This window comes from Sinocyclocheilus grahami, unplaced genomic scaffold (genome assembly GCF_001515645.1).
Source record: "Sinocyclocheilus grahami isolate Dianchi unplaced genomic scaffold, SAMN03320097.WGS_v1.1 scaffold44.1, whole genome shotgun sequence".
Classification (NCBI taxonomy): Eukaryota; Metazoa; Chordata; class Actinopteri; order Cypriniformes; family Cyprinidae; genus Sinocyclocheilus; species Sinocyclocheilus grahami.
In genome coordinates this window covers 2,321,441-2,347,798 of record NW_015505223.1, presented here as the reverse complement: position 1 = coordinate 2,347,798, position 26,358 = coordinate 2,321,441, and the positions used below count along the sequence as shown (strand labels likewise).

Sequence of the window (26,358 nt, the reverse complement as noted above, 5' to 3'; positions counted from 1 at the left end):
AAACGGTCGTCCATAAAATGCATTGCTGTTCTGTTGTAAGTAATCTTAAAGATTCCTAAATGCATCTACTTCCGGAAGGCCAAATAAAGTGCTTTTGCTTTCGCCTAGAAACACACAGCGTCTCCCTGACATGCTGCTTCAACACTAACTGCGGTTACTGAAACCACGCCTTCTTTCTTTGCGTGAACATTTGGGCGCATTATGCTAATATTTCCACATAGTGAGGTAGACATGTGGGGGCATGTTAGAACGAGTCGTATTAGGGGGGCGTGGCAGAGTCTTAACTTTGATAAAGAATATCTCTTTGGGTTTGAGACTTTAGTCTTTGCAACTTCAGGGATCTTATCTATGCACAATCAGCTTGTAACACTCCAAAGAGAAAGGAAAACTTGAAATCGCATCATATGACCCCTTTAACCAGCATTTACAGGAAAAAGAAGATTCTTTCCGGGTCAAAATGACCAGAATGCAGCAGGAAAGGATTCCTTGAAGTGGTTGTATTGAACAAACAGGACCGTGACATTCATCTTTCCACCCTTCTAACCTTTACCTGCTCGGTTTTGGAACTCTGTATCTTTAGAAACGTTTCCATACGGTCTGATTACTTTAGGTGTATCATTTTCTTGCATTATATCCGTGACACTGTGCTATGAATGTTTTGGCAGTGCTTATGGGTCTTGAGAGTGTTTGACTAAGGGCCCTTGAAGAGAAATTCATTTAAGAGAGCCAAAAATAATAAAAGCGATATGTCCAAATATATGAGCCCAGACCCTGCTGAATATTTCCTTAATGATGCTGAAAGGGTTTCTGTTACAATTCCTGCTAAAACTGTGGGGTAGAGTTTTCACTTTTCCATATGAATCTGCCACATTTACATATGCATTTGACATTTTTAGGTTTCAACATTCAAATACTCAAATATTGTCTCTTTGTGACTTTGCAATCAGCATTGTTTTTAAATCATGCTTTCTGCTTATAAGCTTTGTGCTATGACCAACGTAATTTGACGTCACAGCAAATGTCACAAATACTAAGTAATGTGCTGATGCTTTTAAAGACACAGTCTGCAATTAACTCGAGTATTAGTGCAAGTCCTAAGCCAACAGCAAAAGCCTCTGAACAATGGCAGTGTCACTATGATGAAGCTTTACTTGTAACTTGGTACACAAAGCCGTACATGATCCCAGTGATCCATTCTTTAAGAATTAATCCTAGAATGTCCTTAATATACTTTCCTGGCTATATTATTAATGATTCATAAGTGTATGTTATTTTAAAGAAAACGGCTCCGTTAAAATTTACACAAAAATGAACATTTGCTGAAAATGTACTCGCCCTCAGACCATCCAAACTATAAATGAGATTGCTAACCGTTGCTTCTGGACAAAATATCAGTCCATAATGCATGATAATGCTTCCTCCAGTGTAAAAGTCCATCGCCTCTCACTTCAAAATCCACCACATATTTGTTTAGAGCTTGTTTTAGACTGTTTTCTCTTGTAAACAGTGCTTGACCTGTGCATATTTTTCTCCTGATTCAGATGAGATTTTTTTCAGAAAGCATCATTATAGATATAGGACTCATATATTAGCCAGAAGCAATGGTTCAAAGTTAAAAACATCTTAATAATGGATGTTTCTTACAAACACACAGCTTATTAATGATAATTGATGGACTGGAGTGGTGTGGATTACTTGTGGATCATTGTGATATTTTTATATCACAATGATCCACAAGTATGATCCACACCACTCTCATTCTGACGGCACCCATTCACTGCAGAGCATCCATTGGTCAGCAAGTGATAGAATGCTACATTTCTTCAAATCTGTTCCAATAAAGAAACAAACTCATCTACATTTTGGATGAGAAATTTTTGGGGTGAACTTTTTTTTGCTTTTTTAATATCCTTGAGTATTTTCTTGAATATCCTGTTTTGCTCTTAAATATGTCACTTTATGGAAGTTAAATGGGTTGTTAATGTCGTTTCTTAACTAATGCATTACACCAAGTTTTAATTTATGTCATCATCTTGGGTTAGATCCGCATTTCTAATCAATAAATAATCATGGGAGGTCATATCTAATCTACGCAGTATAGTTTGCCAATTTATTTCAGCCGCCTCACTCTCATTCAGCTGCATATGAGCCGAGAGCCTTCAGTGAGAAATTGCACATTTTTGTGAACCACCAAGCAGCCATAGTGTGATTTTTAAAGGATGTTACCTTTGTGCGGTTTGTGTTTCCTTGTCAAACACTGCGACCTTCAGATCCTGCTGCATCTTTTTCCCCCCAAAACTTTGAGTCATTGTCTGTCATTATTGTCTTCATCTTTGAATCTCTCATCAACAAGTAATTCCAATTAAATATGCAATCCCGAAAAGATCCATTTGGTTTGTTCTCAGCCTCGAATCGGTCACATAAAAGTCATCTAAAAGAACAATGCATGATGTAAAAATAAAGCATCATTAATCAAGCATGACTGTGTGTGTGTGTGTTTCAGAATGGCAGAACCTCGATTTAATAATCCATACTTCTGGCCTCCTCCACCTTCTATTCCTGGTCAGGTAAGAAAAACTAACATGCATCAATGGGCATACTTCATTAATCCTTGTCTTTTATCTAATAGTAACAGAATCACTAAATTACTTAAGTTCAGCACTAGGCTTAATCTTTGTCTAGACAATTAAGTCTTTATTGTTTACTAGTTGTCTTAAGTAGCAGATAAGGGCACCAACATGCTAAAGTTTAGAGTGTAACAAAGTAAACATTATAATAACTTTAATATTGTTAGTAATATTTCAAGATGAGCACTTAATGGACTGAAGGAATTTAGGTTTACTTGATTATCCATACATCATTTTTTTTTTTGAAAAACATGTTCAAATGAGTATCAAATCTGATCATCAGGCTTTTGAGAAATGTTTATTTGTTCATCTCTCAATCAACATTGTATTGCATTGCATTATATGTTCAGAAACTACAGAGCTTTACTAAGCATTTAAATTTCATATTATTGGAGATATAGTGTGCCAACTGATATTTATATCATTTTATTTAAGTAGTATGTTATACTGTTATAAATGTCTCATTGATTTACATGACAAGCTATCAGAATGTCATCTTACTTTTTGGCCATATTAATATCAGCAACTGAAACAAATAGCATATTTTTGCTCAGTTTGAGCCTCTGAAAACTTGTTTTTCCTCCTTGAGCATGAGCTGCATATTCTCACTATATCATACGATGTGAGCCATAAAAGCCTAATGCATCTAATATGAGAAAACAAACAAATAAAAGAAAAACATATGCCATTAAAAAATATATATATATATATTTAATCTGAACGTTTCCATTTCACAAAATCCGATTTCTCTGACTTGTTTCACATGTCAGGCTTTACAGGATTAAACGCATGTTCTTGTCCTCATGTCAGAAGTTCAGAACCAGGAGGATTTGAACCATCTGCTTGTTCTAATCTCACTTTTCCCCCCTTTTTTCCCCAGTTGGATAACCTCATGCTGATCAACAAGATCAAAGAACAGCTCATGGCGGAGAAAATCAGACCTCCACACCTGCCGCCCACTTCTGTCCCTTCCCAGCAGCCCTTACTGCTCGGACAGCCCACGGTGACAGAAGGTGGGCAGCACAATATATCAACGCCCAAGCTGCAGCAGATGCCGGGACTCCACGCTCACAGCACCACCCAGGCCGACATCGCCCTACACGCACGACCCGCCTCCAGCTCCGTCGCAGGTACATTCTCCATTGCATGGCACAAATCTGCTCACTGAGACACACGCTTAATGCTAATTGTGCACATAATGTGGGCAGGTCGTATTCTGGGTGACGTAAACTTGAATCTGGACGATAAAACCGCTATTAAAGCAAGAGGATTGTGGGAAGACTGGCATTTGCGGCAAATCATAGACCAGCCATCCAGAGCGAATCATCTGTCAGGTATGTGAATGCAAACTGCTGTTATTGTTTTGTGCAATTGTGTTTTTACTGCGATATACATTAAAGGAACAGTTCATCCATGAATGAAAATCTGCTGAAAATTTACTCACCCGCCTCAGGCCATCCAAGATGTAGATGAGTTCTAGATTTGGAGAAATGTAGCATTACTTGCTCACTAATGGATCCTCTGCAGTGAATGGGTGCCGTCAGAATGAGAGTCCAAACAGCTGATAAAAACATCACAATAATCCACAAGTAATCCACACCACTCCAGTCCATCAGTTAATGTCTTGTGAAGCCAAAAGCTGCTGCTTTGTAAGAAACAAATCCATCATTAAGATGTTTTAACTATAGACTGTTGCTTCTGGCCAAATTATGAGTCCATAATCCATAATAAAGCTTCCTCCAGTGGAAAAGAAATATGCACAGATCAAGCACCGTTTACAAGCAAACCATTAGTGTGGATTATTGAGATGTTTTTATCAGCTGTTTGGACTCTCATTCTGACGGCACCCATTCACTGCAGAGGATCCACTGGTGAGCAAGTGATGCAATGCTGAATTTCTCCAAATCTGTTCCCATGAAGAAACAATCTCATCTAGTATACATTTTCATTTTTGGGTGAGCTTTTGCATAAAGAAATGTTCATTTTCAGGACTGTCACTGACGTCTTCTCGAATTGCCAACCACAACACATCAGAGAGCGTGACGCCGACCACCCTGACCACTCCAACCACCAGCAGTCAGACACGTCAGAGCGGCGCACCTTCCCCAAACCTCATCTCAGGACTGTCCTGCGGGCCGGGCATGGACGTAATCAAAAACAGCGGAGGACTGGCAGGACTGCTGGGTCCTCCTCCGAAGAGCATAGGACGAGGTCGCAAAAAGATCAAAGCTGAAAACCCATCTGGGCCGCTCTTTGTCGTTCCCTACCCAATCCTGGCTTCTGGAGCCGACCAATCAACTGTCAGCATCACTGCCAAAGAGGGCAAAACCTACAGGTACAACTTTATTATTATCATTATTACTAAATAAAACAAATGACTGTTTGCATATAAGTATAGTGTGATTTGCGTATAAACAGTAGAGCATGCCTCTTGCAACACCTAAGTCATAGGTTTGATGCATTAACTGATAAATTTTATAATTTGAATGCAATGTAAGTCACTTTGGATAAAAGCATCTTCCAAATGCATAGATGTAAATAGGGCTGCATGATTTGGGAAAAATGTAATTGCTATTGTTTTTTTGTTAAAAATTGCAATAGCTAGCTATTACTATTATTATTACTACTACTACTACTACTACTAAATAAAAATATTAAACGAAATTTGAAATATTGCTGATGTAATATGTTTTGGGGGGGGGGGTTAATTTGGCCAAAAATTTTTGTAAGTTTTTTTTAATGTAAATATCAGAAAAATTCTAATATTAGTAATAATAGTAATATTCATTATTTATCATTATTAATGAAAAATATTAAACAAAATTTAGAATATTGCTGATTTCAATGTAAAATAAAAATCTAGAAAAGCCAACAAAGAAAATCCATGTGGCAATTTCCATTTATTTTGATTAATCATACAGCCATAAATGTAAATATTTCAATATTAGTTGTCATGTGTCTCCTCTTGGTTAGATTTCTTGGTCCAAACCCAAATTGAATTCCCTTCTCCTGCAAGTGTGTTTTCACTGTGTTTTATTTGGCTCCAAACTGCCGTATGTGTCATCTAAATTGCTTTCATACCATTTGAAGATTTTACTGGCCACATAGTCTATATTCCAGATCCCGTGTTTTTGAAAAAAAATACTAAAGATTATTTGCATTTCATCTTGCAGATGTAAAGTGTGTCCGCTGACGTTCTTCTCCAAGTCAGACATGCAGATACACTCCAAGTCCCACACGGAAGCAAAGCCTCACAAGTGCCCTCACTGCACCAAGTCCTTCGCCAACGCGTCCTACCTGTCCCAACACCTGCGCATTCACCTGGGAGTGAAGCCGTATCACTGCTCCTACTGCGAGAAGTCCTTCCGCCAGCTCTCACACTTACAGCAGCACACCAGGTAACTCTTCAGCCTCAGCTTGTGCACGTGTTTGATTTGAAGAGCTCAGACGGACTCAATGACCTTCAAGTTTTGATATTTGTGACCCTGGACCACAAAAACCAGTCATAAGGGTCAATTTTTCGAAATTGAGATATATACATCATCTGAAAGCTGAATAAATAAGCTTTCCATTGATGTATGGTTTGTTAGGATAGAACAATATTTGGCCGAGATACAAATATTTGAAAATCTGGAATCTGAGGGTGCAAAAAAATCAAAATATTGAGAAAATCATCTTTAAAGTTGTCCAAATGAAGTTCTTAGCAATGCATATTACTAATCAAAAATTAAGTTTTGATATATTTACGGTAGGAAATTTACAAAATATCTTCAAGGAACATGATCTTTACTTAATGTCCTAATGATTTTTGGCATAAAAGAAAAATCGATAATTTTGACCCATACAATGTATTTTTGGCTATTACTACAAATATACCCCAGCGACTTCAGACTGCTTTTGTGCTCCAGGGTCACATTTGTCATCACATTTTGCTTGCGTTTTTTGCATTCTACAGAATCCACACAGGTGATCGGCCATATAAATGTCTCCAACCAGGCTGTGAAAAGGCCTTCACACAGCTCTCCAATCTGCAAGTAAGACCCAAATATCTCTTCTTTTGTAGTTGTTCACATATTTCATGAAACAGTATTCCTTTTAGTAATGTTTTTGTTTGTTTCTGTCATTTTTATTAGTTTTATTAAGACACCCACACACACGTATATGATATATTTTTATTTTATTTAATATATATATATATATATAATATTTTATGTATGTGTATGTTTATGTGTGTGTATATATATATATATATATATATATATCTTAATTTGAGATGTTGCTTGCTGAAAGAAAAAAAGGTTATATCTCTATCTATCTATATACCTATATACTATATATATATACATACATACATATACAGGCCAGATTTCTGAGCAGTCACCTCATCTGTTAACTGTACATATATTAGCACTGATGTAATCTGTCTTGGTGAGTGTGTGAGCGTGTGTTTGTGTGTAACGAGAGCTTTGTGTTTCTTTACTCGCTGCAGTCTCACCAGAGATCACATAATAAAGACAAGCCTTACAAGTGCTCCAACTGTTACCGCACTTACTCGGACTCCGCCTCCCTCCAAATCCACTTGTCTGCTCACGCAATCAAAAACGCCAAGGCATTTTGCTGCAGCATGTGTGGTCGAGCCTACACCTCAGTAAGTACTACAGCATTCATCATCCTGACTCCACCGTCTTGTGTGACATGCAAAATCCAAAACATTTATGATCAGAGTTTTGCTGATTTTTTTATAATGAACATGCATGCAGTATTTATGGCCTTACAGTAATGCATAATACCTTAAAATGTGGTTAAAATGGGAAAGTTGTTCCTTTGCATTTTTTACATACAGACAACATTGTCAAAATGATCCCCGTTCACACGGATCCGACTAAAAACACTGTATTAATCACAAATTTGTGTTTATGTAGTTTACACGGAGACAATAACGGTATCATTTTCGAAAACTTGCACTTTTCAAAAGTTTTTGAAGTTGAAATTCCCCCCCCCTTTTTTTTTTTTCAAAGGGGGTCGTGTAAATGGCCCCTGAGAAAAATTATATAAAAATGTACACACTGTAAGATTATTTAAAATAAAATAATAAACCTATAGGCAAAAACAATTTTGCCTAGAAAAGTAATTTTTTTCAAAAAGAACAATTTAAAAAAGGGTGTAAGAAAAGAAATGGTTACCAGTTACAATACCTAAGAAATGCAATTCATCTATATTTAAAAATCTTGATTCTGATATATATGTATTGTCATATTTCATATTAATATCACATTATTATTATTATTATATTATATACTTTTTTAATGAAAAAGCAATTGAAAATAAAATTACAATTATTTACATTTTTTTTTGTTTATTTATAGTTTTTTTTTTTTTTCAAAATCGTACCACCAGTGTTATTTTAGTATAACTGAGATACTGTATTATAGAAATGCTATTATATTTTTTATTAGTAGTTGAATTATTTGTTTGAATTTGAATTTTTTTATATTTTCCATTTTAATTTTTGTTAAAGTTGTAATTGTTTTTTTTTTGGGTTGTCTGTTTTTATCATTTTTATTAGGTTTTGTTTTTTAATGTCTGTATAGTTTTGTTATTTGTTTTTAGTTTTAGTAAACTATAGCCCTGAGTACCACAGTTTGAGAACCACTGGGATGTGGTATTTCTTCCATGCGCCACTATTTTAACCATTATTAAAATGGCAAAATATATAAAATAAGTGACAAATTAGTTTTAGAATTTTTATTTTAAATATTTAGTGATTTATTTCAATATTTATATATAGTTTATTTTAAATGTCCATAATAGTACCACATTTTGATCTTTTCTGACATGCCCTAAAAAAAAAAAGTCAATTGTTTTATGATTTAGTCCACATGTTCATACCGTTTCTAGCACTATGCAATCTTTTTTTCTTCTTCTCCTTGATTCATGAACATCTAATATGTCGTACAATGCCTCTTTCCAGGAAACCTACCTTATGAAACACATGTCTAAGCACATGGTGGTAGAACATCTGGTGAGTCAACACTCGCCGCAAAGGATCGACTCGGCCAGCGTTCCCGTTCGCATTTCCCTCATCTGAGACCCTGGTCCTGGACCAGTCCGCGGTCGGTCGGTCAGTTCCCAATCTTGGCATAAGCAAGCAAAATCGCCCATTCTCGGTGGTTTGACATTTATTTTTTTGTGTGTTTGCTAGTTTGTTTTAGTTTTTGAGAACATTCCGACATGTATCAGTTTGTGTGGATAGAGGCTCAAAACACAGCAGCGGTTTGGCCAGTTTCTATTACACACATTCCTCTTGTCCAACTCGTCGTTGAGTTGAGAGGGAATAATCGGGAAATCCAAAGATGGTTTCACAGCACTTTCAGGCCACACAGTTTTGGCTTTAAAAGTTTCTGGTCTGTTATGTCAATAAAGGCATTGCTTTTGGCAGCTAAGCGTTTGGGACTGTAGGTATTATGCATTATAAAATCACAGGACATACGTTGTATGTTTTAAGCTTGGACCAAGTCCAGTACCTCCTCTCATATTTTTCTATGCTGGCTGGGAAAAATATCCCTTTCTTTTGGGCAACTCAGAGTTGGTTTAGAGACCAATGGTCTTGTGTTTTGATAATGTCAATCATAAAATGTTTTCATTTCATTTATTAAAACATTTCCTTGCTTGTAGGGAAATCGGACATCGAAATGAAAATAGCTTTAGCATTAAAGTTAACTCCTCAAGAGGACTGTTATAAATCTGACTTTATAGACAAATCAGCACATTTAGATGTTTTGCGAGATTGATCCCTTAGTGCTTCACAAATTTTTGACGTCTGGTGCCAAAAATGGAATATGAAAATGGCAAAAGATTCTGATGTTTCAGAATAGACATGTATAACATTTAAAAATTACACTTAAACCTGCGACGATTCATATGTTACAGATGTCAGCATGCATTTGACATTCTAGATGAGTGAAAACTGTCAGGAAATGTCCAGATTACTATATTTTGCATAAAAGAAAATGAAGATTATGATTTTTTTTTTCTTTTTGCAAAAGAGGCATTATTTTCATCCTGCCCCTTTAGTATTTAAATTGAATGTCTCATAAATTGTATAAATGTCTCATAAAAATACTATACTTTGTTTTTATTTTAATATTGGTATTAATATTATAATATAATGTCCAGTTTTTATTACTGTATTACAGTAATGTGATTTTTTAAATTTATTTCACACACATTTATATATATATATATATATATATATATATATATACACACTCACACATATATATAATGGTAAATGTTCCATAAAATGTACCCGAACATAAATATATATATATATATATATATGTATGTGTGTGTATAGGTTTAGGTGAATTTTATGGAACATTTCCTTAATTGTCATGAAAATGCAAATAAAAAAACTTACTGGTCCTACAAATTGTCTTCATTTTCTTTTGTTCAAAACATTTTTTTTTTTGCATTTTTTCTTTTGATTTTGGGGTGAAATGTATAACCTGGACATGTTCTTGTGAGATTCAGCCAGAGAACAATTTTGGGGGAAAAAAGCTGTAGAGTTGCCCATGAGATTCGTGTAGCTGTATCGATGTCTAGAATACCTCCTTGGCTCATTATACATGTTTATACTTATTATCATGTTGAAATATTAACGACTAACATGTTAATTTTACACATTTTAAGCCTTAACCATTTTATCACTAGTTGTTTACCATCACATTTTCTATATATATATATATTTTATACCATATTGGTGTTAACTTGTGTACTCAGTACTTTTATGTAATTTTATTTCCTAGCATGAACATGCTGTAAATAAACTATACAGTACTTAAGTGTTAACCAGTTTATATAAAATGACTACAATGTCTAGTTATTATAAAATATACCTTTTTAATTGTCTTGAATTGTGGTACTCTATAAGATTTACCTTGGCTGCTACATGCAACGTCAAGACATGGAGAGGAAACGAACTTTGTAAAAGTAAGCAAATTAATAAAGTTGAAAATTCTGTATCAGTCTGTGTGCTCATTATATGATTATACATGCTGGGCTACTCAAACTACATTTACCTTCTTTTTAAAAGTGAGTATTATGTAAATGCATTGATGCTATTCAGACCTGCATGTTGAAAAATGTTCATTGTGTCAGTTCAATGTAATACTTCATCCAAAAATGAAGATTTGATGAAAATGTACTCCCCCCTCAGGCCATCCAAGATGTAGATGAGTTTGTTTCTTCATCAGATTTGGAGAAATGTAGCATGACATCACTTGCTCAGCAATGGATGCTCTGCAGTGAATGGGTGCCGTCAGAATGAGAGTCCAAACAGCTGATGAAAACATCACAATAATCCACACCACTCCAGTCCATCAGTTAATGTCTTGTGAAGCCAAAAGCTTTTTTGTTTGTATGAAACAAATTCATCATTACAGTGTTTTAACCTTAAACCATTGCTTCCAGATAAAATATATATAATCCATAACAATGTTGGGTCTGAATCGGGAGAAATCTGCACAGATCAAGCTGTTAGACCTGTATTTGGGACAGAAGTGATGTTAATGATGGATTTGTTTCTTTCAAACACACAGTTTTTGGCTTCACAAGACATTAACTGATGGACTGGAGTGGTGTGGATTATTGTGATGTTTTTATCAGCTGTTTGGACTCTCATTCAGACGGCACCCATTCACTGCAGAGGATCCATTAGTGAGCAAGTGATGGAATGCTACATTTCTCCAAAATCTTTTTCCATGAAGAAACAAACTACGTCTACAGCTTGGATGGCCTGAGGGAGAGTACATTTTCAGCAATTTAAAAATTTTTGGGTGAACTATTCGTTCAAATGAAGCTGTCCGCATTATGGCAAGTAACCAAAGAAGCGAACTTCTGCCGGATTAGAGCAGTCCACACTTCCTGTTTGTGAAATCCTGCTCATATACTATTAGGTAAGCCAGTGACTTCAACTTTTGCACCATTTTTCCCCCCTTTTGTTGAAAAATGACTAATAAAAAAAAGAATAATGCTAAATGATATTCATTATAATGAGTTAAAAGCAACACATTTCTGGTTTTGTGCCAGTGAAGGGGGACTTGAAGACGGCACATAAGGGAGCATTTTCTTGTTATTGACTCACTGCCCCGTCATTATGTCAGTTATGTTCTCACATGAGGAAAATTAGTTTTTTTGTAGATTACATAGACAAAACAATGGGATGAGACCTTTATTTAGAAATATTTAGGTTTACAAAAATAATTGAATTTGCACTGGAAAGAAAGCTGAAGATATTTATGTAGGAAGAGTAGTTTTTTTCTTGGCCCTCTATGGCACGACTCTCGGCAGTGACTTCCTGCAGTAGAATGTGAACAAAGATCACCTAAACTATCAGCATTCTCAATTCGTAAAGCTGAAAATTAGATCTAAAGCAATGTACTTGTTCAAGGATTGTACTTGCATCGCAGTTGGTCTCGGCCAGTATCGTCAGGCATTCGATGCGCTCCGACATCTGTGCTGTTGTCCGCTTTAGATGAATATTTTCTTCTTCAAGCAAATGTATCCTGAGGAAGTTAAACAATGCAGTTTTGATCGATGGATGGATTGCAAAAAGGAAACTACTGGTCAAAAGGTCAGTAAGAATTTTTTTGAAAGAGGTTTATGCTCACAAAAGCTGCATTTATTTGTGCAATATTATATTTTTCCATGTGAATATATTTTCAAATGCAATTTATTACTATGATGCAAAGTTGAATTTTCAGCATTGTTACTCCAGTCTTCAGTGTCACATGATCCTTCACAAATCACTCTAATATCCTGATATGCTGCTCAAGAAATAATTTTTGCTGCTAAGATACTATTGTTTTTAGGGTTCTTTGATGAATAGAAAGTTCAAAAGAACAGCATTTGTTAGAAATCTTTTGAATAAAAGATTTTAAAAAAATTATTTCTGTTTTAAAAATCAAACTGACCCCAAGCATTTTACAACGGTAGTGTACATTTACAACTAAAAGTACCTCATCTGCATGGTGGAAATCACATCCGAAGCATTTTTCTGTGCCTCTTCAAAGTCATGCAGCTGTAAAAGAAGCTCGCTGTTCTTCTGAAGCAGACTCTCATTTTCAGATGTGACTGTCTTCATCATCTGTGCCGTCTGATGAGGAGCAGGCATCATCATCATTTAAAGGTGACACGCTTTTTAATATTTTTACCCCGCCTGCCATGTTACTGTACCTTTTCCTCCTGTTTCCCCACAATAAAAATCTTTAATTTTTTGTCACGCCACCCCGTCTCTCTCAGGTAAACCCCTCTGGCCCGGCTCAGCTTGTTTTTGTAGTGGATTCGCTTGTCGTTGTATTTACTGGAAAACAAAATAGAGGAAATAATGAAGAATCTCTTCCAAACTTGTTACTTTTAATCACTCAAGTAAGCGTTTTCAATTCTTTAGTGTTCCCTCGGAACTCTGCAGTGTTATTTTAGTAAGAGACTAAAATAAGAGACTAATCTAGAAATACTAATATAGTTTTTTGTCTTTTGTCATTTTTATTAGTTATATATATATATATATATCTATATAGTTTTAAGTTTTTTGTCTTTTGTCATTTTTATTAGTTATATATATATGTATATGTCTATATAGTTTTTATTCATTTTTATTTCAGTTTTAGTTATTTTAGTACATCAAGTTCAACTAAATTAAAAGAGAAATGTTGCCTTAATAGTTTAAGGGTAACATTTTTTTTCTTCTTTTTATGGTTTTAGTTTTCATTAACTATAATAACCCTGGACCTCTGTACCTTCTCTCAGCGATATGGCATTTCATCTCATATGGAAACATCTCATATTGCTGCTGCAGAGAGATATTTCAGGATGTTTATTATCAATATTTTTATTATTTTTAACTATAAAAATTATGACAAATATACAGTCAAACCAAAAATTATTCAGACACCAGATATAAGTTTTGATATATTTTTTTACTAGTGGGTGCAGGACACTATAGTTCATTTATGTAATTGAAGGTGCAAAATAAAGTAAGCTGACATATTACACCCAAAAATTCTTCATACAGTGGACTACCATTAAAATTTGGGACCAAAAATATTCAGACACTTTGACCTGACCATGTTTTTTAAGTGTTATCTAACATTATCAATATGAAATTTGTTCTGACACAGTTTAACTCTTGAGTTCTTGTCATATTTTATTACCATTTTCTAAACTATAGCGAATAAACTGAGATAATTGTGTGAAATGTTGAAGGTGTCTGAATAAATTTTGGTTTGACTGTATATCAGAGGTAGATTACAGTTGTACTATAAAATAAAAATTTGATAATTACAAAAGAATAATTATATAAAATATTATTTTACACTACAATACCAATATTTATGTCTTAAAGGGGTCATATGATGCTGCTAAAAATCCTCAAGCGTGAGACGGGAAATGTTACGCCCCTCACCATACTGTGATGATGCCCTGTCAGGCCGGAGCGACGAGACAACTTTTTACACTTTGCGTAGCATCGCGCCGCGTAAACATAAAACCATGTCTGCATTTGTGATCGGAGAAACGACAAACAACAAGCGCTACTCTACACTGCCCAAAACTCACGTTTGAATCGTAAGTGGCAAATCCTTTAAATATGAAAACGTACTTACAGGCTGTGAGTCAGAAGCGCCAGCCTGTCCTTGCAAAGTTGGAATTGCCCCACTTTATAGAAACAGCCGGCATTTTAGGCTATACTCTCACAGGTTCAGGAAACAGTCCTTCGTAAAATGCGCTGGACACATCTGAATATTTGGTTTGAACGGTTCTGGAACAGTTTGGTAAATACAACTTAACCACTGATTTCTAGTCCTGTCCTCTTTAGGAAGGCCAAACAAAGAAGTTCACACACAACGTCTTCACAACATGGCGGCGGCAACAATACTACAGCAAGAATCAGTTACGCTTTCTTTGCGTGAACATTTGGGCGGCGTTATGCAAATCTTCCCACATCGTGACATAGACATGTGGGGGCGTGTTTAAACGAGGCGTTTTAGGAGAGCGTGGACGAGTCCACTTTTATAAAGAATATCTCTTTAGGTTTGAAACTTTAGTCTTTGCAACTTCAGGGATCGTATCTATTCACGAACAGCTTGTAAACACTCCAAAGAGAAAGGAAAACTTGAAATCGCATCATATGACCCTTTTAAATTACCAGTCAAAATTCCTCACTATCAAACATTTAAACCCTTAAGCGTTTCACATTTCAAAACCTTTTATTAAAAGCTTTTATTTTGTTGGAATCCTAGTGAAAGTTTGTGAACTTCTGTCCGCAGAAATGTTTGGAATTATGCAAATGAGTAAATAAAGTGAACCAAGTGCACGTTCTGCTTTTAAAATGCACATTAAGCTCAGCACATACAAAACAATGGAGTTTGTGAGAAGCATTTTCTGCTAAATGAGCCACTTTGAGATGCTGAGAAACACTGCATCAAAGCTTCACACATGTTGTGCTTATTTAAATCCCAGCCTTCAATTTGATAATCACACTAAGCTATATTGCGATTTTTCTTTTTTTGATTCATTGTGCAGCCCCATTCAATTGTTTATTTTATCTTCAATTTAATGAATTATTAATTTTTCAAACCCCAAAGGTTTTGGGAAACCCTGTGTCAGAATAGTGGTTTGTTCACCTGGACCAAAGCTTTGGCCTGGTCAATTTCCATCTGCATGGTCAGACAGCTGCCTAGTCTTCTGCTGCTCCTCTTGAAGGGCAAGCTTCAGCTGGCAAATGTTATCCTCCGTTATTTAGTCCCTTAGCATAACTAGCAGTGCTTGAAGTGGGCCGGTACGCAGTATATATTTTATATATAATTATCAGTAAGACACTTAATATACTGACATTGTCACTTGCACACAGCAATTTCTGTAATATTTTATTTATTTACTTTTTTACCCCTATTGCTGCTATGTAACTACCCTGTACAACCTGTTTGCACATCCTTCTCTTGTACATTCCTACTCATCTTAATATTTATTAAGTCTACAGTATACTGTCCAGCGCATTTTATTTTATTCTTATCTTACTTTTTCCATACCTATATTTATGTATAATTTTCTTGTGTTTGTATTCTTTAATAATTGCACTGTCCATGGAGCCAACCTGACTTACATTTCACTGCTGGTCATATATTCTCTATATAACCATGTATGTGACAAATAAAAATCTTGAATATTTTAGCACTATATTTTAGCCTTTAGAGTACCTGCACTTTTTTGTGCGTACCGGCACTAATGACATGTTGCCGGTACTCAGAGTCTCGCACCAACTGCTCTGCCTCCATCCTCTTCTGCTCTTCACATTCGTCCGCAGCTTCAGCGTTACCTGCGTCAGATCTCGCAGCATGTGCAACCTCTCCTGCATCTCGTCAAGACACCTGCAAGAACAGTTTGTGCTTGTGTTGATTCTTGAAAAGTCCATGATTTGGAACCAACAGCCTGAGCTTTCTTCAGTGGTCAATTTTCAGTGATTTCTCAGCTGAATGATTGAGAGAACAGTATGTTGAATTAAATATAAACAAGGTCCATTAGTGTACAAATGTTTATCTGCTTTCTATGATATAAAGTCAAAGTGAGGCCGAACCCTTGATGGATATCCGCTTCCTGTGGCTTCTTGCCTTTGGATGGAGTGACAGTGCTGTCAGAGCCTTCTGTCTGTTAATGCAAAATAATATTCAAATAATATTATACATATGCTCAAGGAATTTCTTATGCTCATCAGGGCTGCAATTATTTGATGTTAAAATTCAAAAGCAGTAATATTGTGAAATATTATTGCAATTAAAAAAAAAAACTTTTCTATTTATTTTAAAATCTAATTTATTCCTGTGATGCAAAGCTGAATTTTCAGCATCATTCCTCCAGTCTTCAGTGTCACACGATCCTTCAGACATCTCTCTTCTGCTCTTCACATTCGTCCGCAGCTTCAGCGTTACCTGCGTCAGATCTCGCAGCATGTGCAACCTCTCCTGCATCTCGTCAAGACACCTGCAAGAACAGTTTGTGCTTGTGTTGATTCTTGAAAAGTCCATGATTTGGAACCAACAGCTTGAGCTTTCTTCAATGGTCAATTTTCAGTGATTTCTCAGCTGAATGATTGAGAGAACAGTGTGTTGAATTAAATATAAACAAGGTCCATTAGTGTACAAATGTTTATCTGCTTTCTATGATATAAAGTCAAAGTGAGGCCGAACCCTTGATGGATATCCGCTTCCTGTGGCTTCTTGCCTTTGGATGGAGTGACAGTGCTGTCAGAGCCTTCTGTCTGTTAATGCAAAATAATATTCAAATAATATTATACATATGCTCAAGGAATTTCTTATGCTCATCAGGGCTGCAATTATTTGATGTTAAAATTCAAAAGCAGTAATATTGTGAAATATTATTGCAATTAAAAAAAAAACTGTTTTCTATTTATTTTAAAATCTAATTTATTCCTGTGATGCAAAGCTGAATTTTCAGCATCATTCCTCCAGTCTTCAGTGTCACACGATCCTTCAGACATCTAATATGCTGACTTGCTGCTTAACCATGAAACTTTTTTTACGATTATTAGATGACTGGAAAGTTCAAAATAACTGCATTTATTTAAAAAAAGAAGTCCGTTGTAACATTATATGTCTTTACTGTCATTTTTTATTAATTTAGGTTAAGTTCCTTTAAATTAATAATATATATATATATATACACATACATATACATACAGTGGGGCAAAAAAGTATTTAGTCAGAACCAATTGTGCAAGTTCTCCCACTTACCCACTTAAGAGAGGCCTGTAATTTTCATCAAATGTGATTTTCTGGATTTTTTTTCTCATTTTGTCTCTCATAGTTGAGGTATACCTATGATGAAAATTACAGGCCTCTCTCATCTTTTTAAGTGGGAGAACTTGCACAATTGGTGGCTGACTAAATACTTTTTTTCCCCACTGTATATACATATATATATATATATATCTTACTGACCCCAAACCTTTGAACATCACTCTTCTAGAATAATTATTAATCTTTTTCCATGATTATCTTACCATTTCAAGCAAATGCACATGCTCCGCCTGTAGCCTCTTCACCGTCTCTCTAAGGTGGCATAGCTCTTCTTCCTGTTTCTCATTTATCTCTTGTTTTTCGCAATTCAGCAACTTCTAAAAAGAAAAAAAAATCTTTCATCTAACAAAAAAAAAAGTCAAACTGTAAGTTGGTTCAGCTGAGAGGTTATCTATATGATGCAAAAGAAAGAGAAATGTTAAATAAGTTATACCACAGCGTTTCAGTTTCTCCACTTCGTGACGGAGGTGCTCGACTTCCATTTGAGCTTCTTGCAGCTCTGGTTCTAAGACAAAAGCATGATTTTGATCTCAGTATGTTCATGAGTGTGTCCCTTCTTGTTATCCCAGATGTGAGACCAGTGAAGTGATTTACCATAAGCCTTTTGGGTCAGGTGAGCAGACTCCAGCTCATCCGTGAGTCTGCGGATCTCCTTGTGGGCCATGGCAAGTCGAGCAGAGGCCTCTTCTACATCTCGCTCCAGTTCCTGCAACGTCCATCCCTTCAGCATGTCGTCCCTACTGAACTGCAGGTCGACCGCCTGCTACAAACACAGAAACTCATGTAAAACCATTTAACAGTGGACATTTTGTGTATTTAATGAACCAAAGCATGCTTTGTAGGCATGAGCATGACAGGAAGCACGCTGCTTTAAGAAATCCTCAACTTGCATGCTTGTGGAAAATAAAACATTCACAAGAAAAAACGACTTTTTAAAGGTTAGTAAAAATGGTCCTTGTGTAAATTAAACAAGCAGGATTGCTGGAATCCACCTGAAATGAGACGTGATATTAATGCCTCTAAAATATCTCCTCTTGCTTTTTGTTGAGCATTTCAATGACAAGCATCAGGTTAACTGTCATAAACATACAGGCAGTAATTTCTGTTTACTCTGAGCAGCCTTTCTGAGCCCTAGAAGCCTCTTCAAAGGACTCTGAATGTGTGGTGGTGCCACCTTGTGGAAAGATGAGCTTTTTATTTATTGTTCATTCATAAATGTTCATTATTGTACATTTATTAAGTCTCTAATCTGAAGTTCTGCACTTAAACAACAAAAAAACAAGAATTAGCTCAGGAACATTGTTATATCATCAAAAGTGAAAACTATGTGCAATATATTATAGTTTTCATTTTTATATAAGTAATATAAGGATATATAAGTTCATCTGCTACACAGTATACTCACGCTATATATCAGGGTTGCCCAAACTCGGTCCTGGAGGGCCGGTGTCCTGCAGAGTTTAGCTCCATATATATATATATATATATATATATATATATATATATATATATATATATATCGACTGCTTGATTGATTATATTGTTGCAAAATATATTATCATTCTGCTCTAATCTGCTAAATGTGACTGTAAGGCATCAAGATATTAAAATATGAATGTGATTGTCTGTGAAGCTGCTTTGAAACAATGTGTATTGTGAAAATGGCTGTATAAATACATTTGACTTGACATATAGTAAGTCAAAACCTGAGAACCGATTCTCTTACTTTGACCACATTCTCTCTACAATCCTTCGACGTTTCCTCCTTATGACATCAGGATCCTGATCCACATTCTCCTGGCTTTGTATTTTCTCCAGCAGGGAGGCTCTGTCTGCGAGGAGGTATGCCACCTGTTCACTCAGGCTGATGGGAATAATATCAGCCAGACCTTCCTGAAGTAACATCTCCGAGATCTCACTCCTCTGTATGCATCAATTCAAATATCATGAGTGGCGAAGAGCTAGTCTGATAGAGGACAGAACAGATAGAAACGCACCTTGTTGACAGTGGATGTCATCCAGAGAAGCATGGAGCGTTTTGTTTTCTTGCTCGAGATGTAAAGCCACAGAGTCTCGGGTCTTTGTGAGACTCTTAATTTGATTAACATATTGCTGAACCTGACAACATACAGACAATGTAAAATAACAAGACTGCAAGTTTCCTTTTTTTCAAAAAAACCCCCCATCTCCTATTGTGTTCCACAGTCAAAAAGGCACTCATATGGATCTGAAACGAAATGCAGGGGACCAAACGATGAGTCTCCAGGGTTTTTTTTTCTTTGGCCGTACTCACCTTTTCAATCTCAGCAGCACGTTCCTTCTGCAGATCTTGTATCTGCTGGTTAAGGGGTCTCACGGTACTTTCGCTGCTCCTGTAAAGCTGCCACAGCAGAGACAGACGCTCATTGCTGGAGGCCGAGGAGTCCAACCCTTCCTCCTGCAGCCACTGATCCATGTCCTGCAACATCTGTCCATCCCAAACAGATAAGGAGATGAACATACAGATGTATATACAGAGGCGGACTTAACCATTAGGCAAAGGTAGGCGGCCGCCTTGGGCCCCCAAAAGCCAAGGGCCCCCTAAAATGCTTTTTATATGCGAGATGCGCGTTCAATGCTGACGCGCAAGTGGTTGCTGTGGTGTTCATTACCATGACAGCCGTTTGTGCATCCGCGTTGAACGTGCTTCTTATCAAAAGTAGGGCGATGTAGAAAATGGGGACGGAATCCCGGAATCTATTCATAAAAATGGAATTTACTTAGATATGTTTTTGATTAAACCATTAAAATCCCACAGACTCATGGGGACTCGTGTCACGGTGGGGATGGGTACAAAAGCGTATAAATCATACAGAATTAAGTTTTTTGAAAATCTAAAAATGCAGAAAGTCTCCTGTGAGGGGTAGGTTCCTGCAAAAGAACCCCGTAATAGGAAACGCGTAGCCTTTTAAGGTTCATTACACGAAACGGGTGCCTTTTGCACTTTGAAAAAGTGATTTTAAGTACATTTCTTAAAGGTTTTAAACATTCTATCAAACTTGATAAAGCATTATTTGATATTCACGAGGGACACCCTTTTCATGCAATGACCCAGATAAGAGCACATACATGTAAAATGCTGAATTAAACTAGCTTCTTTAGATCCCCTTCCTCATGCATCAATTTCACACATTGAAACTAACCATTTGAATGAACAGAGCTAGATAAAAAGTTTATTTTGGTAAGCGGAAAGATTCATTTTTGGAACGGAAGATTAAATCACTTCACTGGGGATTTATGGGTGTAAACTGATGTTTCTCTGGGTGGTCTGTGTTTCCTCCCACAGGAAATGATTTGCCAGATTGCTCCATGTAGGAGTTTTCTAATTGCCTAAACTACAGCACCTGGCTATCCATGAACAGATATGAATATAATCATAAAACTGAAAAAAATCCTTGAAGAAGATAGAATAACAGTTAAATAACAGTAAACATAGCATTTTATCTTATCTTATGTTTAGGCTTATATATATATATATATATAATTTAATTATATACAATTTAAATATAAAATTTATATAAAATATACATTTTTAAAATATATAATTAATATAAATTTTATTTATTGCCGAATCTACCATATCAGAACATCAATGCATGGACTGTTGTGTAATTATGTAACAGACTCTCTCTGGGTTTGGGCGGACACAAACTCGAACCCATTTTTAGTTTGTAGAAACTAACCCAGAGTTTTTCTGGAGCTGTGAAGGAAACTCCTCCTCTGACCGAGCATGCATTCTTTCCTCCAAACGTGGGAGTCTGTGGAGAGAGTGAGTGTGTGTGGAGAAGAGGGGAGGAGACCAGCTGAAGACAAGGAGAGCAACACAGAACTTCAGACCAAAGTTTTCAGAAGATCTGTTGGTACGAGTACACAAGGTAAGCAGCATTTTGACTTCTTCAACAACAAAGTATTTCCACTCCTAATAATATAAATAATCATTTTAGACGAGTTTTACAGCCATAGAAGAATCTTTAAAGTGCCTATAAAAGTTCTTCAGAAAGCTATGGATGTACTGGTGCATGAAGAACCCAGACGGTCTTCATTTTTACTTTATTAATGTATGAGAGTGAGACTATAACGATATGCTACAGAACCTACAGAGTCACATCAAGAATAAAAAAACAACGACTAAAGAATGTCCATATGCAAAAAGTGCTGAACTTAAGAACCACGGAAGAACCTTTATTATTATTAAGAGTCAAACTATTTATGTTCTCTTTAGTCATATATACATAATGAAAATTCTTAGAAACCTTAAGAGAGAAGTAGAAATAAGATGCAACCAAACAGACTATAAGATTATGGAATCATTCTCACAAAACTGTGATCATTAACCTCATGTCCGTTCCGACATTGCTGTAAGATCTATGTACTTTTATGAGCAGGGAGTACAGCTGAACTGTGTTTACAGAGTAAAGAGCATCTTGGTAAAGTCTTGAATGGCACACAGAGCGACTAAAGCGAAATAACTGTCTGAATGTGTGCCAGGAACACATAACGAGCAGCTCCTGCAGGTAAACATGGAGAAGTGGGGGCCGATTTAATGAAAACCAGAGTTGGGGAATGTTGACTAAATGCGTAATCTTACGGCCACCACAAAGGGCCTCTTGGTCTCTGGTTTGGAAAAAGATTCTCACATGCCCCGCGAGAGTTATTTTCACTGCACTGTTGTGACAGAGAGGGTGTGGAATCTCGGGATCTGCTTATGTCGTTCCCAATCTTCCTTCCCTATCCAGATCCATCACACAGTCCTTATTTATGAATGGATGTTTTGTTGATTTCAACCAGAAGTCTCCATTCATCTTATGGACAGAAAAGTCATGGAAGGTTTGTGGTGTAGCCATGTTTTGCGTCTTGGAAATGTGATGATGGAAAACCGTCTAGCAGTGAGGTAAAAACTCATTTATAGGTATGATTCCAGTGAAGTATTATTACAGCGCTTGAATCAAAGTTCACACGTAAGTCCAACATTTTTTCCTGGAAAAGATGCTGTCAGCAAAAGGCATCATTTTGATGAAGTAAACATGAATATTTCTGGAGACCCTCTGTACATTTGGAATCATATACAGTAGCGTTCAAAAGTTTTGGGGTCAGTAAGATTTTCTTTAAAGGAATTAACACTTTTATTCAGCAAGGATGCATTAAACTGATCAAAGGTGACAGTAAAGACATTTTTAATGTTACAGAAGATTTTCATTTCAAATGAATGCTGTTTTTTCTATTCAGAGAATCCTGAAAAACAAAACATATCGCAGTTTATGGAACAGGGATATGAAGCTGCACAACTGTTTTCAACACTGATAATAATCAGAAATGTTTCTTGAGCAGTAAATCAGCATATTAGAATGATTTCTGAAGATCATGTGACACTGAAAAGACTGGAGTAATGATGCTGACAATTCAGATTTGCATCACAGGAATAAATGACATTTTAACATATATTCACATAGAAAACAGTTATTTGAAATTGTAAATAATGTTTACGGTTTTTACTGTATTTTTCAATCAAATAAATGCAGCCTTGGTGAGCATTAAAGACTTAACATTAAAAAAAAAAGACCAGTCTCAAACTTTTGAACGGTATTGTGTGAATAGGAGGTGTATATTCACATGAGATAGAAACAGGAGATCTGTGCCATTGTGTTCGTTTAGTTTCATTCAAATCTGGAGATCAGACACAAACTGCTTTACACAGAGATCCTTAACGCCGGACACATCAGAGGCTTTTCAGACACACTGATTAAATCCCAAATGATTCCTTCGTTTTTCTTTGTGAGAGGAAAGTTCTCAACCAGAAACTTTTATTCTGCATGCAGGATCCACCAAAATGGCGTTCCTGTTGATGTTTGTGACTGTTCTGCATCTGGTCACCCTGGCCATGCTTTTCATTGCCACCATGGAGAAGGTTAGTCATAATTCACTTGCACAATCACTGCTGTAAAATGTATCTTGCCTATAGCTATTACAATAAAGAAACATCTGCCCCATGAGCTAATGCATAGAGTTCAGAGGTCGTGCATGTGTGTCTAACAAAATATGTTCAAAATTGTAGGCTGGATTCTAAATATTTACTACAGTAAATATGTTTTAATGCATACTGTAGTGTAAATAATTGGAGATCAGGTGAAACAGAATTTTGAGAGTTCACATTTTTAAAAAGCATCTTCATTACGTTTAAGTTAGCATATTTGTTTGTAATTTATTTTTTCATTTATATATTTTTCATGTTCTGTTATACACTTTTCTTTCATTATACACTTTTATTATTGTGTTTTAGTGTTGTTTTTACACTTTCTTTTGCATTGATTTTGTACTGACCTGTGAAACTCCTTATGTTTTTTTTATTTTTTATGTCGTCTTATTATTATGATCTTTTTCTAGTCTTGGTGGTCTTGGGGAGACATAGAGAACACAGATCTCTGGTATAAGTGCGTCTATGAAAACACCACGGAAACCTGGTTATGTGCTTCTGCCAGCGAGAGCGGTGGGTAACTTACACTCATAAACAGATTTTAAATAATCTATGGATTATTATAATCACTGGATTTAATTATGACAGTCCATGAGAACTGGTGGGTGTTCATAAAACTGCAAAAAAAAGGCCTAATATTACCTAATTTGATGATGCTGATTTAAAAAATATCAATACATTTTCTTTTAAATTATTTATATGTATCAGCTTTAATGCACTTGCCAGATTAACAAAAGCAGTCAAAAGTTACAAAAAGAAGAATTCAAAATTGAATCACAAAAAGAAGAATTCAGAATTACAATCTGCAAAGAAGTGGAAAAAGATGAAATCAGGATTAGGCATAAAATAATGTCTTCAGAATCATTCATACATGTGAAAATCTGATTAAAATTGAATAAATAGTTGTAATCTGGCTCGGATGAAGACAGGAATCATGTCTTTATGGCAGTTTTTCTGCTGATTAAGTGACAATACAAGACGACTTCACCTTACAAATGGTTGTAAATGCAAAAATGCTATGAAATGCATCATATTTTGTGAGAAAGTGTAACGTGTTTAGTAAAACAGGCACTATTTTTTGGAATCTGCACCCAAAATTAGTACAAAACAAGTATTGGATTTCTTTCAGGCAAATATGATGCAGACTATAAGCATCTGTTGAAAGTAAGTAACTCTTTGTATTTGTGTGTGATTTTCTCTCTCAGAATGGCTGCAGTCGGTCCAGGCCCTCATGATCTTGTCTGTGGTGCTCTCTTCCATCTCCTTCATGGTGTTCCTCGGACAGCTCTTCACCATGTCCAAAGGAGGACTTTTCTACTTCACTGGCCTGTGTCAACTATTTGCAGGTATATAAACTATAATCTTGTATTTATTTATTTATTTGGATATGTAGGTAGGCAGAAAGTTCATAGCATAATCCCACTCCCTTTCCAACACCAGATGTGCTGCCCCCTTGTGGTCACTTTTTATTCTCATCCCATTTGCTCCGTTCACACTCGCAGGTTTCGCAGCGTTTGTGGCTGTTCTTATCTACACCTTTCAAAGGAGGGAGATTCTTCAAGATGCTCGTGAACTGGAAATGGGTCGTTTCGGCTACTGTTACATTCTAGCGTGGGTGTGCGTGCCCCTTTTACTCGTCAGTGGAGCACTTTATGTGCATCTGCGCAAACGGGCCTGATTTTCTGCTTGACCCCACACATGTACTTTAGTAGTTTAGTCTGCTGTGAGATTATACCGTATATGCTTATGGCTGTTTTTAGGCAAGCCAGTTTATGATATGGCTTATTGTTATTTATTATTATCATTACAGTTTTTTAGGACCCAACTCCCAACACCTGCTTTGCTGCTTTAGTGGAGTTGCAACAAAACTTGCTGTATTTTCCCATAGTGGGGAAACTGCTGTTCTAAATTTGATGCTGACAATCAAGTGGGATTTTGATGCAAAATGCTTGTTAAAAGAAAATTTGCTGAAAATTTACTCACCCACAGGATATCCAAGGCATACCTGAGTTCATCTGAACAGATTTGGAGAAATGTAGCATTGCATCACTCGCTGACCAATGGATCTTCTGCAGTGAATGGGTGCCGTCAGAATGAGAGTCCAAACAGCTGATAAAAATATCATAATAATCCACAAGTAATCCACACCACTCCAGTCCATCAGTTAATGGCTTGTGAAGCCAAAAGCTGTGAAACAAATCAATCATTAAGACGTTTTTAACTTTAAACTGTTACTTATGGCTAAAATACGAGTCCTCTATCCATAAAGTTGCACAGATCAAGCACCGTTTACAAGCCAAAACAACTCTAAACAAATATGTGGGCTGATTTTGACATGAGAGGACAACAGGGGATGGACTATTTCACTGGAAGGAGTGTTATTATGGATTACGGATGGATATTTTGTCCAGAAGTAATGCTTTTGAATGTAAAAACCATGCGAACGTCATAAGTGGACCTCAGACAACAGTATAAAATAATTTTTAAAAAACCTGTTCATGACCCCTTTAAAATTAAAATGCCCTAAACATGGATTTGTAAACAAGCAGCATTTCGCTTCACAAGATGTTACTTGATGGACTGGAGTGGTGTGGATTACTTGTGGATTATTGTGATGTTTTTATCAGCTGTTTGGACTCTCATTCTGACGGCACCCATTCACTGCAGAGCATCCACTGGTGAGCAAGTGATGCAGTGCTACATTTCTCCAAATCTGTTCCCATGAAGAAAACAAATTTTCAGCTAATTTTCATTTTTGGGTGAACTGTTACTTTATGCTTAAAAAAAAAAAAACTGGTGTGTAAAAAAAAAACTCCCAAAACTGGAAACTTTAAACCCGTCCTTTTTC

The 26,358-nt window shown here is 36.1% G+C and overlaps 2 protein-coding genes and 1 pseudogene across 3 annotated transcripts in view; 2 read left to right on the top strand and 1 right to left on the bottom strand.

Moving 5' to 3' along the window:
* Positions 1–9,641, top strand: part of LOC107582410 (zinc finger protein 362-like) — a 12,636-nt gene extending 2,995 nt beyond the window's left edge. For both annotated transcript variants that reach the window (XM_016268248.1, XM_016268249.1), the window contains exons 2-9: positions 2,504–2,567; positions 3,508–3,757; positions 3,836–3,961; positions 4,617–4,962; positions 5,801–6,025; positions 6,583–6,661; positions 7,117–7,275; positions 8,599–9,641. In XM_016268248.1, coding sequence (XP_016123734.1) covers positions 2,505–2,567; positions 3,508–3,757; positions 3,836–3,961; positions 4,617–4,962; positions 5,801–6,025; positions 6,583–6,661; positions 7,117–7,275; positions 8,599–8,715 — 1,365 coding nt within the window. In that variant the 5' untranslated portion in view covers position 2,504 and the 3' untranslated portion in view covers positions 8,716–9,641. The remainder of the gene's footprint in view (positions 1–2,503; positions 2,568–3,507; positions 3,758–3,835; positions 3,962–4,616; positions 4,963–5,800; positions 6,026–6,582; positions 6,662–7,116; positions 7,276–8,598) is intronic.
* A 2,283-nt stretch (positions 9,642–11,924) lies between these two features.
* Positions 11,925–19,955, bottom strand: LOC107582446 (centrosome-associated protein CEP250-like; annotated as a pseudogene).
* A 53-nt stretch (positions 19,956–20,008) lies between these two features.
* On the top strand, positions 20,009–25,572 carry LOC107582472 (epithelial membrane protein 3-like). Its single transcript, XM_016268315.1, has 6 exons — positions 20,009–20,041; positions 21,240–21,414; positions 23,356–23,444; positions 23,921–24,023; positions 24,716–24,856; positions 25,013–25,572. Exons 2-6 carry the CDS (start codon positions 21,270–21,272, stop codon positions 25,186–25,188), a joined length of 654 nt encoding a protein of 217 aa, XP_016123801.1. The 5' UTR covers positions 20,009–20,041; positions 21,240–21,269; the 3' UTR covers positions 25,189–25,572.
* Positions 25,573–26,358: the final 786 nt, after the last annotated feature.

What these genes read in the sequence shown, in the direction of transcription:
- LOC107582472 (XM_016268315.1), top strand. Translation starts at nt 21,270, where the DNA reads ATGCATTCTTTCCTCCAAACGTGGGAGTCTGTGGAGAGAGTGAGTGTG. An exon ending in TGCTTCTGCCAGCGAGAGCG is followed by an intron (nt 24,024 to 24,715) that starts GTGGGTAACTTA and finishes TTTCTCTCTCAG; the next exon opens with AATGGCTGCAGTCGGTCCAG. An exon ending in CCTGTGTCAACTATTTGCAG is followed by an intron (nt 24,857 to 25,012) that starts GTATATAAACTA and finishes TCACACTCGCAG; the next exon opens with GTTTCGCAGCGTTTGTGGCT.